The 15,108-nt window shown below is 44.3% G+C and overlaps 1 protein-coding gene across 3 annotated transcripts in view; it reads right to left on the reverse strand.

Moving 5' to 3' along the window:
- Positions 1–2,880: 2,880 nt before the first annotated feature.
- Positions 2,881–15,108, reverse strand: part of LOC147444492 (nudix hydrolase 2-like) — a 41,379-nt gene continuing 29,151 nt past the window's right edge. The window contains exons 5-10 of one of the 3 annotated variants that reach the window (XM_086527089.1): positions 4,420–4,497; positions 4,214–4,312; positions 3,914–3,964; positions 3,806–3,840; positions 3,492–3,600; positions 2,881–3,253 (exon numbers count right to left, since the gene is read on the reverse strand). In XM_086527089.1, the coding sequence (XP_086383215.1) occupies positions 3,080–3,253; positions 3,492–3,600; positions 3,806–3,840; positions 3,914–3,964; positions 4,214–4,312; positions 4,420–4,497 (546 nt within the window). In that variant the 3' untranslated portion in view covers positions 2,881–3,079. The remainder of the gene's footprint in view (positions 3,254–3,491; positions 3,601–3,805; positions 3,841–3,913; positions 3,965–4,213; positions 4,313–4,419; positions 4,498–15,108) is intronic. The other 2 variants (XM_086527090.1, XM_086527091.1) reach the window with 2 other exon arrangements.

The raw sequence follows: 15,108 nt of genomic DNA on the forward strand, positions 1-15,108 counted from the left end.
CTCTCTCTCTCTCTCTCTCTCTCTCTCTCTCTCCGTACTGCTCCCGGCAGGGAACAGTCGCCCGAAAGCAAGCGGTGTTGACAAGTGTCCGGGGAGGCCATAGCTGGCGCTACGTGCAAAAAAAAAGCAGTTGCGCTTAAGGTTGACGCTCTAAAGCCGGAGGCGACACTGCCGTAACAATAAAGAAGAGCCTCTCACAACATCTATTCTTTCTCTCCCTGTTTGTGCTCCTTCTTGAATCCCATTGGGCCAAACGTCACTCTCACTGCCTCAGCTCTAGTATTTGGCACGCTAAGGGCTCGCTGCCTCATTGATCCGATCCCAAGGACAGCACGGAAAATATCCAAGCCTCACGACCACAAGGAGCATTAGGCAAGGAGTGATTAGGGGTGAGTGATTGGGACTATGTTGAACCGCTGAGAGCGTTCGCCCATAAGCCTGCCAGAAGGTCATCCAGCTGCGCAAGCAATTCCAATATGCCATCTCTAATCACATCTACCCAAAGGGGGGTGAGAGCCCCGTCGAGCTCGAACCCTGTCGCTTCACGAGGCACAGCGCAGTCATGAACAGTAGCTCAGTGTGTATCACAGACTGCCCTCTAAAATAGAAGGTCCTAGTCGGGAGGTGTGTGGAAGGTCACTTGGGACCTTTCCACACAATGTGGGCGATTGCATGGCGATCTGCGAAGGTCGGAAACCATGTGGGAGCACGCATTACAATTGAAAAGTCACTTGGTGACCTTTCTTGGCCATTGTGGGTCAGGGGGAGGGGGGCAATGAATGCTAGATGTCTGTTGATTTATCCACTTTATTTGTTTTGGATCGAGCAAAACTTGTCTGAACAGCACTGCATGACAATGGTGTGACTGTGCTCACAATGGCCAGACATTTTGTAGCAGTAGCTGCAACACTTTTATTATTGATTCTGACATGTCACAACCTATGAGCATTCCCACTGTTGACATGGCAAACAACATGCATGACAATGGTGTGACTATGCTGACAATGGCCAGACAGTTTGTAGTAGTGCTGCAACACTTTTATTATTGATGCTGACATGTTACAGTCTACGAGCATTCCCACTACTGGCATGGCAAACAATAGATGCATAGCAGACACTCTGATTCTGTGCACTAATGTGTTGGCCCCTGCAATCATTCCAACAACGGACATGAAATTGTTTGCGTGGGATAGCAAAAATTTTACAAGGGCTAATGTGTCAAAGATCGAGCAACTGCAGCACTATATTCTGCAGAGGAAAGCCCAGCATATGGACGGCTACCATACGCTGTCCCTCAACGATGACAGATGTTGGGGATGCTTTTGGCATGGAGGGATTTCGTCAGTCAGGTCATGGGACATGCAGTGTGAACCATCCGTCTGCTCTCCATTAGAACGCGTAAAAACCTACTCCATCAGATGGATGTCAAAACCACATCAACAATCGTGGTAAAATCAAAGCTTCTCCAACAAAAGTGTGACAACTCAATAGCTAGAACTGATGCCACCTCAATGCATGGAATGATTTTTTGTAGTGGGTATTATCGACAATTGTCCATCTTTTAGAGTATTGCCACCGCTGCGGCTGGAATCTACAGTCAATGCTAGCTGGCACCCCTTCCCTCGGCACTGACAGCCACAAATCGACCCTTGCTGACCACCCAAGAACCCAACAAAAGTGAGCCAACTCAATAGCTAGAGCTGCTACCATCTCACCGCACGGTATGTTTTGTTGTTGTGGGCACTGTCAACAATTGTCCATCCTTTACAGTCTTTCCGATCAGCAACTGGGATCTACAATCAACGCTAGCTAGCCTCCCTCCACCCTACAGTGGCGCCATTCCCCAAGAATCCAATAAGTGTGACAATTGAATAGCTAGAATTGTTGCCACCTCAACACACTTAATGTTTTGCTATTATGGGCACTTTCAACATCTATCCATCCTTTAGATTCTTGCCACCTTAACGGTTGGAACCTGCAACCAACACTAACTGGCCCTTCTCCCCCCAATAATGACGCTTACAATCTTGTTAACAATTGTCCATCTTGCCACCTCAACATTTTACTATTGTGGACACTAACAACAAATGTCCACCCCTTACACTCTTGTCGAAAACTGACCAACCATCCCTTTCCATCTTGTCACCTCAACAGCTAGTATCTACACTCAATGCTAGCTACTTGCAACAGTGATAGCCAAGAATGGTCCCTTGCTGACCATTCCCTAGAAATCCTTGCACAATTCCTGGCCTCTGCTTGCTGCTATGCAATCACTTGGTTTCTTGGAACGGTCAACAAGGCCCATTCCCTACACCATAACATCCACTCTATTTTGGCATACCAATGACAAAGGACACAGCAACTCTTTTAGCTTTGGAGATAAGGCCATCATGACTTGTAAGTGATAAGTGGAATATTTATTTCTTCCTCGGAGTATACAATCCAGTGTTGTCAAGTAAAGTTGACTATAATAGAGCATGATAACCATTGATTGCATTGTTGTCCATAATTCCCTTCCTAGGCTTTCAACCAATGTTAAATAAAATCATTTCCTCAACCGTACACAATTCATATCTGTTTCAAAAGGAATATGAGAAATTGAGTTAATTTTCACAAATTTTTTTCATAATCTTTTCAAAAGGAAATACTAAGAAATTGAGTTGTTTTACTATTTTAATGCGGTTCTCAGAATCTGATTGGCCCTAGCTCTCAAGCGACATTTTCGAATTTTTAAGGCGGCACAATTGTAAAGACACGCATTTTCCAGAATACATATTAAGCATAGCAAATGTTAAAATGAAAGTTGCATGTTGATAACTACATTATAATACATTGGAAGAGGATTTGTTGACTGGTAAGGTGTCATCGATAATGGCCATGTACCCACAAAGAGGAAATCATAACAGTAAAAACAATCAATGACAAGGACTACTACATTTTCTTGTGTCACTATTGTACCTTAGTGAACAGTGACAAGTAACCATAATATGCTATTATCATGTACCACCATTTTATGGTAGTGGTGGGTGGTGGCCAATAACATAGCTAATTTATCGGTGGCTCTGTACAAATTGCTATTCTACTGATGAAAGAAGTACTGTGTTGGTTGAGCTAAAGAGCTACTATGCAATTTTCTTGCTTTGAACCCTGTGTACTCTCCATCAAAACAAGCGACACAAAGCTCTAGCATCTTTTGCCTCGCATTGCTTTCTCTAAAAAAGGACTGACTTTGAAACTCCTGTAATGGAATCCACTGAAATGTGCATGATCCCATTTGTGCAGTCAGGATTAGTCATTTCTTAAAGGTTGAGTTGTACACGTGAGCATGTGTATGAATGAGAGAGAGAGAGAGAGAGAGAGAGAGAGAGAGAGAGAGAGAGATGATGAGAAGAAGAAGAGAGTTTTAACGTCGTAGGAAACTATCCCAAGAGACCTTAAAAGGTCTAGCCGACGAGGAGAGAGAGAGAGACAGAGAGGTAAGCAATCTTTACCTTCGCAGCTTCAATCTCATTGTCCTGTAGGATGATGTTGCACGACAAAGGTCGTAGCACACATGTGAAGTAAAGGTCTGACTTGCTGAAGGAAACATGGTGCCCATGCCTTTGAAAACCAGTAACACCAAGCAAGAGACATCAAATACTACCCTAAACAAGCTGTCCATAAAAACTGCAAAAAAATCACTTCTCTCTAACTAGCCATAACACACATGACCCATATATGGAGTCAGTCTATAAGAAATTCACTTATATATAGGTTTGAAAATATGATCTAAAACACACAAAAAATCAGAAGCTGAAAAGTATACCTGAAACTGACCACCTGCAAAAATTCTGTTTCAACCTGCAAACCAATGCAAATTGAGAAGTGGCCTTTTACCTTGAGGCACCACAGAAAGACATGAAAATGGAGTTACCCCGGTTTCTTCCTTGACTTCCCTCACAGCTCCGCAGCACAGATCCTCACCCTAAAAGTAAAATTTATCGAATCAAAAAGCAGGCTTGCATATCCTTCTCCTTGTTCAGACATTTCAAACAGTAAATCTCATTCCTCTGCTTGCTCTTGCAACAATGCAATACTCATTTTCTCAGTGATGCACATGGAAAATTGTGGTTCAACATCACAAAAGTAGCTTTATAAGTTCGACTTAGGCTAGGCTGTGTCTTTCTCCATCACAGAATTGTTACATGGATAAAATGCTAACTTGGAGTCACACCTTCAAGTGTCCATTAATTTCATTCACATATGATGTCAAGACATCAAACGGCCATATGATGAGTACGGTATGAAATGCACAACCTTCAGTCTGGCTCTCCTAACATGAGAGACATCAATAAATTAGCGTCAAAGTCTGTGTGCATTGACTTGAGATAATGCCTTCAAAAACAAGAGCACACACCCTATACTATAGTTCCATCTTACCTGGTTGATAAGACCAGTTGGCATCTTCCACACTCCCGAGCCTCGTAAAGGACCATTCTTTTCTTGCACAGCGAGAACCTATCCAAAGAACTCTCATGAAAAGATCACAAAAAGCTTGAGAAACCCCTCCCTCTCTCTCAAAAAGGGGCTTGATACCCATCATATTACATTTAAGACCCACGGCATTACATCACGCCCAAAAGGAAAAGACGCCATAGCGCATACAATTGGTGGAGATTAAATGCATGGAATTTTCAAGGAATACACACCTTAGGGGGGAAACCGCATAGAAACATGGTATCGGCAAGGGGATGAAGAACAGGATCGGGATTGGGAACGTCAAAAATAAAACAATTTTTTACTAAAAAGAATTTGAACTACACATACGTGACTCTGGAGTTTTGCAAGTTGAGCAATGGACGTTGAGGGCTTGAGCAATGGAGCAATGAACTTGTGCAATGTGGCTTAGCCTCTTGAGGAGCAAGCAATCAAGAAGCATGGACCATGGGCGTAACCCATTAGGGCCAAGTCCCCCCAAAAAACAGGCCTTCTCCCAGACGACCGTAAAAATGGTCAGTTAACCATTCAACCGTCCCTTGTCACCGTCCACATAGACATTCTCATACCTGAGCCTGACAGCACAAGGGAACAGTCAGGGACGTGTTCCACTCCATTCAATTGTGCTGTCGACCAATTTGGGGACGGCACTGTCAGCGAAGCAACTGCAAAAAAACCGCTAATTTGTCTCATTCTTTGCGACAAAACTTCATTAAACGCGGCTCCTATGAGAAGGGCTGCAAATAGAGGTGAAATCTGGGAGAAATCCACTCAAAATCAGCAGAGGGGAAAAAAATCTTGCACCAACCAGCCTTTGCAGGTCAGATACGCAGCAACGAAGCACTGGGAGGGGGGAAAAAAACCCCGCAAATTTATCAAATTTCTCCTGCGAAAACTCCGAACGCATCTCCTATGAGGGCTGCATAACGAGGTGAAATGCTGCAAGAATGGGAGCTTTTTCTGGAATTGAGTCCCTGAACTGGGGCTGAAGAGATACGTCAATGAGATCCTACTCGATGTGGGTTGTGGATGGCCAGCAAGGGGTAGACATGGGGCTGATTTGCACACCTGATGTGAGAGGAACCAAGGGCTGAATGATAGCTGCGAAAACAGAGATCTACATGTTGGGGTATAAAGCCCAATGTGGTCGCCCAGGTAAGTGGGCGGGCCGCCAGGTATGTACACATATTCTTTTGTAAAAACCTAATAAGAACTCACTATGCTCTACACATTACAGTAGAGCGAGTTCACCATATCGTCGTGCTCTTCTTCTCGCACTCTCTCGCGTCGCACTTCCGCTCGTACTCCTTCAACTGGTATCAGAGCTCAAATCGAGGCTCGGGGCAACACTGCAGGAGGCTAGAGTCACCAACTCAGATTGGAGTGAAATTCGACAGGCGAAGACACGGCCCCAAATCCTGTGGGAAAGCCCAAAGGGTTTGGTGTTCTCAGAATTTCATTCTGAGGTCATCTCGGCCACCGTTCGGCTTCGACAAAGGTCTGACACGGGCCATTTTCGACTACGTGGTCTCGACGGGTGCAGATCCGACTCTGCAAATTTGGGGTTTTCGGCCTACGACTGCAGGTGCTGAGGATATCGACACTCCCAGAGTGTTGATTTGTAGCTGTCTACACATCGAAGGACGGCTCACAGTTCTTGGAGGCGTGTCACATACAACACGGACGCATCTACACACAGACTGTAGGCGACATCCACTAGTTCATCAGGTAGCTTGTGTTTGCTGCTTGATATTCCAGATTTCATCCTGACATTGCACGTACTTCCACATGGGATGTATTGTCAGTGATGATGTATGTCTGTTGAGGGTTTGTTGGCTGTGAGTCACGCAGCAAACAACCGCCGCAGCGGTTACAACATACAATGGGAAATTTGTGGATGTATGACTTTGTGGGAAGTCTATGTACTGTCAGATTTACTGCAGCCTTTGTTGAGGGTCGAGTGAGGTTTTATTGAGCTGGGGGATTCTCGAATGTTGAGATCCTTTCGGTGATACAGGTCTTGGAGCGATCCCTCGAGTACCCTTAGATAGGCAGCTACGATGTATTGACTGTGAGTTAGACAGTTGGGATTGCATCTTTGCTTTACTGCCATTGAGGCATTGTTGCAGTCTATGCTTACAGGACAGTGACAGGACAATCAGAGACAGTACAGGTGCAGGACAGGTTTACCCGCAGCTTACAGTGTCAGAGAGACAGTGTTTTTTGAGCTTCATCTAAATGAATTCAACACAATCTATAGTCAGTTGCCAGCTCAAGGTGTCAAGTTTGATGAACCTGTTAGAGCTATGTTCCTGTTGATCACATTGCCGGAAAGTTGGGACACTTTTCGCACAGCTTTGAGTATTCTGCACCTCCAGATGGTTTGAACATAGCAGGTGTAGAAGGAAGTCTGCTTACTGAAGAAACCAATAGAAAGACAATGGACAAAGGCAAAGGAACAGCCTTAGTTGTCAGGGGAAGGACCAAAGAAAAGTACAAAGGTGGAAAGAGGAATCAATCTCGTAGCAAGTCCCGCAGTGCTAAAGGCAAGAGTGACATAGAATGCTACCATTGTGGCAAGAAGGGTCACATGAAAAGAGACTACAGAGAATGGAAAGCAGAAAAAGGCAAAGAGAAAGCTGAAGACCATGGTGAGAAGAACAAGTCCTCAGTGAAGATTCAAGAAATAAATGTGACAAACACTGTTGCAGAGGATGACAGTCTAGTGTCAGGAGACATCTACTTCTTGAAGAATACAATGGACTCAACTCTTCTTACAGCATCTGATGGAAATGCACTGAGTGACTGGATTATAGACTCAGGGGCATCACTTCATGTGTCTCCAAACAAGGAGTGGTTTACTTCTTATGTGACCACTAAAGATCATGTTCGGCTAGGCAATGGGCAGACATGTGAGATCTTAGGTGTTGGAGATGTTCAACACCTAAGTTGAAGTTTCACAATGGCTCTTCTTTCACGCTGAAGAATGTGAGACATGTTCCCGCAATTACAAAGAGCTTGATCAGCGCAGGTTTACTTGATGATGCTGGCTACGTCACCACTTTTGGACAAAACATGTGGAAGATATCCAAGGGTTCTATGACAGTAGCACATGGAGTAAAGTCTGGAGGACTTTACATGATTTATGTATCAAATGTCTCTAAAAATGTAATCAATGTAACCAAGCAGCCGAACGTTTCTTTGTGGCATAGCCGGTTAGGACATATGTCCAAGAAGGGAATGGAAATCTTGTCTCGTTCTGGTTATTTGCCTGGCTTTTCATTTAATGATTTTGAATTCTGTGAACATTGTCTGTATGGTAAGCAAACACAGCAGCCACATAAGCATAGAAGCAGTAGAAGAGATACACAGTTGGCACTTGTTCATAGTGATTTGTGTGGACCTATGCCTAACCTATCTCTAGGGGGAGCTTCTTACTTTATGACATTTATAGATGATTACTCGAGGAAAGTATGGGTTTACTTTCTCAAGCACAAGGATGAAGCGTTTAGTGTTTTCAAAACGTTTGTGACACTTGTGGAGAATCAGAGTGGCAAGAAGCTTAAATGCTTACGCACTGACAATGGTGGAGAGTATGTTTCAAAGGCCTTTCAGGACTTTTGTGAGTCAAAAGGTATAAAACGTGAACTTACTGCTCCTTACAATCCTCCTCAAAATGGTGTTGCTGAGAGGATGAATAAGACCATACAAGAGAAGGTCAGAAGTATGTTGTCTAATGCACAGCTGCCAAATGGGTTTTGGGCTGAAGCTGTATCAACAGCTGTTCATCCTGTAAATAGATCTCCTAGCAAGGTTTTGCAGAAGGATTCAGTGCCAGAGATGGTATGGTCAGGCAAAATGCCCTCATACAAGCATCTCAGAGTCTTTGGCTGTGAGGCAAATACTCACGTTCCAAAGGAATTTAGGAACAAACTTGAGCCAAAGAGTAGAAAGTGCATCTTTCTAGGCTACGGTAATTCTGGTGAGATGGGGTACAGACTTTGGGATCCCGAATCCAGAAAGGTTGTCCGCAGCAATGATGTTCACCTTAATGAATCCAAATATCATTCTAAACCAGAGAGGGTTGAGGAGATTGAAAGAGTTGTCTTCCAAGAAGATGGACCTGCACGTGCAAGACAAAATGTCAGGGCTCACGAGGAGCAAGGACAGGATAGAGTGGAACCACAGGTTGTGGCTGAGCCTGAGCCACCTATTGTGCGTAGATCTGGACGTGTCACGCGACCTCCTGATAGGTTTGTTCCATCTATGAATTATGTCATGTTGACTGATTGCAATGAGCCTTCATGTTACAAGGAAGCAGTGCAAATGAAGGACTCCGGGTATTGGCAATTGGCCATGCAGTCAGAGATGACAGCTCTGCATAAAAACAAGACATGGAAGCTAGTTAAATTACCACATGGCAAAAAGGCTCTACCCTGTAAATGGGTTTACAGGTATAAGATCACCGCTCATGATAGTCAGCCAAAGTACAAAGCAAGGCTTGTTGCCAAGGGCTTTAAGCAAGAACAAGGCATTGACTTTGATGAAGTCTTCTCTCCGGTGGTCAAGATGACTACATTGAGATGCTTTCTTGCATTGGTTGCCATATTAGATTTGGTGTTGCACCAAATGGATGTCAAGACAGCGTTCTTGCATGGTGATTTAGATGTGGAAATTTACATGCAGCAGCCAGAAGGGTTTGTTGAGAAAGGCAAGGAAGATTGGGTATGCCACTTGTTAAAGAGTCTTTATGGCTTAAAACAATCACCGAGGGCATGGTACCATAAATTCCACAAGTTTATGCTTTCTCAAGGCTACAAACGTAGTGAGTTCGATCACTGTCTATATACAAAGAAGGCTAAGGATGGTAGTTGGCTGATCCTTATTTTGTATGTGGATGACATGTTGATTGTTGGCAAGCACTTGGAAGAAATTTCAGCTTTGAAGTCAAAGATGGCAAAATCGTTTGACATGAAAGACATGGGTGAGGCAAGTCATATACTTGGTATGCGCATTGAGAGAGAGAGATCAAAGAAGTTGATTTGGTTATCTCAAACAGAGTATATTGACAAGGTTTTGCAGCGTTTCAATATGGAGAAGGGAAAGGCATTGAGTGTTCCATTGCCACCATATGTGAAACTTAGCAAACAAGATTGTCCTGTGTCTGAGGAAGAACAGGCTGAAATGGATAAGATTCCATATGCGTCTGCAGTGGGTAGTTTGATGTATGCAATGATTGCTACTCGCCCAGACATTGCATTTGTAGTGGGAGTAGTAAGTCGATACATGTCAAACCCAAGCAAGAAACATTGGGAGGCAGTGAAAGGAATATTGAGATACCTGAAAGCTACAAAGAGTATGCGTATATGCTATGGGAGTCAGGAGCTAAGTGTAAAGGGTTTTACAGACTCAGATTATGCACGTGACTTAGACAACCGAAGGTCTACGTCAGGGTATGTCTTTACATTGGCTGGTGGAGCAGTATCATGGCGTTCTAGATTACAAGATTGTGTTACTCAGTCTACTACAGAGGCTGAATATGTTGCAGCATCAGAGGCATGCAAAGAATCAATTTGGCTTAATCGACTAGTAACAGATTTGGGAATCAAAGAAGAGATGCCTGTATTATATTGTGATAGTCAAAGTGATATACAATTGGCTCGCAATCCAGTTTATCACTCAAAGACAAAGCATGTGGATGTGAAGTATCATTTCATCAGGGAAATGCTCGAGGATAAGCAACTTCAGCTTGTCAAAGTTCACACCACAGAAAATCCTGCTGATCTACTTACAAAAGGACTTCCCTCAGAGAGCTTTGCGCATTTTCGCGAGCAGTTTTCGCAAGCAGTTAGGTGTAGGGTAGTACATCACTTCTCTACATCTCTTGTATATTAGCTTGTATAGTAGCTTCTCTCACACTTAAAGTACCACATTGGACTTTAAGTGGGAGGTTGTTGGGGTATAAAGCCCAATGTGGTCGCCCAGGTAAGTGGGTGGGCCGCCAGGTATGTACACATATTCTTTTGTAAAAACCTAATCAGAACTCACTATGCTCTACACATTACAGTAGAGCGAGTTCACCATATCGTCGTGCTCTTCTTCTCGCACTCTCTCTCGCGTCGCACTTCCGCTCGTACTCCTTCACTACAGCCCTAGAATATGTAGGAAATCTGACATTAACACAAGACTGAAAATGATGGGGCTGCTGCAGCAACAAGGCAGTAGATGTGCTCAAACAACGAGGCAATGGGGGCACCTGGGAAAGGAGAGCAATGGCTACCAATGCCACGTGCACATCTAACCCTATGTGCAGGTGGACAAGCTACTTCAGGTTTAGGGTTCAAGTCAGCTTAGGAAGTGTTTTGGCACCTTTGTGAGCCTGTGCGCAGGCCGTGCATGTGCAGGCACTTAGATTTACGGAAATCCGTACAACCTGCCACGTCATGAGCCAATGCAAAACGCGGAAATCCGTATCGTCTACACGTCATCATGTCAGCGCAATTTTCGAAAATCTACCACATCATCAGTTTTGGCGTGTGTCCTGATCCTGTTTTATTTTAATCCTTTATGTCACTTGGGGCCCCATTGGACGGGGTCCCCATAAGTTAATAGGACTTCTTCTTCTTCTACTACTTGTTCTTCTTAGGGTTTAGGCCCCTCGGCCGGCATATGTAAGTTGGCTCCATTCTTTAGGGTTTTGCCACGTCACAGTTTGTTACATCTCCCCTTCTTGAAAGAGAGTAATCGTCCGCGATAACAGCATACCTACAAAACAACTCAAGTCAGCTCAAAAAAAGACAAAAAAAATCCGAGGGTCATTCCGAGGGACAATCAGTTTGCTCTTTTTATTAAGGAGTTAGCTTCTCCTTTCTGCTCTTTTGATCAAGGAGTTAGCTTCTCCTTTCTGCTCTTTTGATCAAGGAGTTAGCTTCTCCTTTCATTCAGATCGGAACTCTTGATATTCCGGTGTAGTAAAATTAGCCATCACACCCAGACCGTACTGATCTTCCACGAGTGTCTTGATGCACTAAAAAATTACGTACCGAGGCAATCTCATCCAATTAGGAATATTCAATAATTGGCACATCACAATACAACACAAATGCTCACATATGCATGTTACAAGACATAGAAACATAAAGCCGCCGATGAACACCCCCCCCCCCCCCCCCAAATAACCATCCAGGTCCGGGCCATGAGCTGTTCAACGACTCCCTCATCACTCCTCCCGCAAATAACCTAAAAAGGTCCAGGCCATGAGATATAGAGGCCTTTTACAACCAAACAACCCCTAGACCGCAACCTGCGTCGTTTGGAAGTGCTGAGAGTAACCACTGCTCATACTTTTTAATACTCCCCCCGTAAATAACCATGCAGGTCCGGGCCATGAGTAACAACAACAATACTGCCCCCGTAAATAACCACAAGGATCCGAGCCATGAGTAAAAACAACACTTTTTAATCATTCAATACTCCCCCCGCAAATAACCACAAGGGTCCGGGCCATGAGTATGAACAAGCATTCTCAAACATCTTTTCTCACTACTCCACTCGGGAGTAAAATCACCAATCATTAAAACCAGTATTACAACCAGAGTCAAACAATTCAAATCCGCCCCAAGACAGGTTCAAAACAGATACCATCCATTTCAAACAAAGCTTCAAACAATACTTTCTCAAATAAAGTTCAAAAGTAGCTAACTATAGAACAACTAGAGAGTTCATTCAGGGTTTTGTTCGGACAAACGAACTTTGAGGACGACTGGCTTGCCTTTCTGCATCACGGTGATGGTTCGGATCCAAACTTGGAGAGTCGCATCGTTCTTGTCATGCCAAGGCATGCCTAATAGAACGTCACAATTGCCCAACTTCATAATGTGAAAATCGGCTTTTCCATGATAATCTTGGATAGTCATTGGAAGAGCACCAATGAGTGGTACCACTTTCTGAGTTAGACCTGTGGCTAGCTCAGCTTCAATTTATCCACCCTCTGCATCATAATCCTTTGTCTATATCCAACTAGATACCACTTGATTTGGCCAAATTTCGGCAGCATAGCAGTCCCAAAACTTACGCGAAACCAATTCCCCTGCTCGAACTCACTTCCACTGGCATAAACCCTCTAATTCCAACTCAAAAAGAGCAATTACAGCTCGCTGGAATTTCTGGTTTTTCACTTGTTTTGAGCCCCAACACTTCCCAGAAGTGTTCTCTGACAATTGGGCACTGTTCCCAATGCATCTGGCATCCATACGGCTGCAAAACAGTAAATTTCAGACCGCTGTATTTTTTGGTTAGGACCTGTTTTTGACCTAATTTCAGCTGTCAACTGTCCCTACACTGTTCCCAATGCCTTGGACTACGTGCCCCTTGATTCTGGCATGATTCCGAGCACAAAACAGCCCAAAATCAGCAATAAAACAGTGCTGATTTTTGTGTGTTTACTTGAGAGGTTATCACCCTCTCGTTTCCCTGCTTTGGAGTAGAAGCTAGCTACTCATGTTCCTGTTCAGGAAGGCTCTTGCCTCAGCAATAGAGCATCAAACCACAAGACTGTACATGATCAATCTGATGAGCCCACTAGAGGGGCATAACCATAAAGAATAGGGGGGAGAGAGAGCAGTGAGAGGTGTGCGGGTCATGACATCCTGCACCTCACTGTACATAAGAGGGTAAGCCAACACTCCATTGAAGCTCTCCCACCTGTGAGACAGCACTAAAAAACGAGCTCACAGCTGAAAATCATGTTTTTGCTTTCTCTTTTAAGTAGTAAAATGGCCTCAGAGTGCCAAGTGTCACTCATTTGTGCATTTTCCCGCTTTAGACCCTCGAGTCTAAAAATATCTCACCTGCAGCCTCTGTTGACTTGGCCACAGAGTAACAAAATGATCCCCATATCAAACTGCACGTAATGACGCGAAGACATTTTGCCGTCCAAAAATAGCAGTCCCTAAAATTTAGGAGTTTCTACCATTACATTCTTCTAGGTCATCTGACCCTCTTTGTACACTGCAGCCACACCCACAACTGAAATGTAGCCTATGTAGCAAAGGATTCCGCTTTGGCTGGCCAATGACCCCACTTTGGCTAACCACAGTCCTTGTCCAATCTTAGTGCTCTTTAGCCCTCAGGCCTGGCTATGCAATGCAGGGCAGTTAGATTTCCAGAGGGGTGTTTCCAAAAGGTAAAACAAACGAAAGAGAAAATAAACAAAAATGAAATTGCCACTGGCTGGTGACAGTCAATGCGTTGGGAACAACCAAAATAGTTATGTCCTGTTTGAAAGCATCCAAAACATTGGCCTTCTTGTAGTAAGGTGTCTCGTTGTTGAGGTGTCAAATGAGGCCTTTGTGGTTGACTTTCATGAGACTCTCGAGAATTTGTTCGTTGTTGCCGAGAGTTGTGGTTAGTGGCCGGAGATTCTTCTGTGGTATACTCTAGCTTTCCCTTCATCAGTTTGTAGCCAACCGCGGCATGGTCCATAAGTTCTTGCATGGTAGAGACTTGCTTGGATAGACAATGTTCCTGCAATGGTGATGGTAGTCCAATGGTGTATCGCTCGCACTGGGCCTCCAAGGGAACAGATCTAAAAAAAGACACCGGAAGGTACACGTCGAGAAACCTTTGGTTATATTCGTCCATGGTTTTGGTGGCAAGCATTTTCAAGTTTCCTCACTCTGCCAAAATCCGGACTTCAAACATCGAAGTCGTAACTACGTGCAAAAACTGTCTTGAATTCTTGCCAGGTCCTTGGAGCATGTTGTTGTGTCGCGATTGAACTCCACCATTGCATAGCATTATCTTTAAGAAATCCCGCTCCTCGAGAAATCTTGGATTCTTCTGTATAGTTCCCCAAAGCATAGATGTTGTCGAATTGTTGTAGGAACTGCAATGCTTTCTTGCGATCTTTCACCCCGGAAAAAGTGAAAAGTTTGATTGTCGTGCCACCATCTTTGAATTCTTTGGGTTGGTTAGGCGCATATCCGGGTATGGATAATAAGGGTATCCATATGGGCTCCAACCATTGTACCTTGGTGGCGGTGGTGGTGGAGGTGGGGGCAATGGCGGTGGCAAAGGCGGTTGCACTGGATCAGGGTCAGATGGCTGCACCATATTCCTGAAGACTCCCTCGATCCGAACAGACGGTTGAGAAGGTTGCCGGTTGGAAGCTCTCGTACTTTCGTGCTGGAGGAGGAGGTATCACCTGGGGCATCAGAGGAGGTAACATGTAGTTTAAAAATTGTTGAAAACTTTGCAGCATCGGAAGATTCTACTCAGGAAGCCGCGAAAGAATGTCGTGGAGTTCGTTGAGCAGGAACTACAAATATTCTGCTGAATCCATGAATTCCAAGTATTGGGTTCTTAAATGGCTTATGCTCTATAAGACACTGCAGTGAAGACGGGAGCGCGCCCGATGCGCAATGAAGTAAGGGTGGGAGTGGCTAATAAGTCCGGGTTGGAGGCCGCAAATACCTCCAATAAAACTCCAATAGCTCTATCTGTTCTTTTGTAGGACCGGTATGCTTTCAGGAAAGCACACGCCTGATGCTCTGATACCACTGTCACAAGACGGGCACCACGTGCCAATAAAAAAGAACAGACTAAACAGACTTTTAACACTTCAATAACAAC

This window comes from Adiantum capillus-veneris, chromosome 13 (assembly GCF_014529385.1).
Source record: "Adiantum capillus-veneris isolate H3 chromosome 13, ASM1452938v2, whole genome shotgun sequence".
Classification (NCBI taxonomy): Eukaryota; Viridiplantae; Streptophyta; class Polypodiopsida; order Polypodiales; family Pteridaceae; genus Adiantum; species Adiantum capillus-veneris.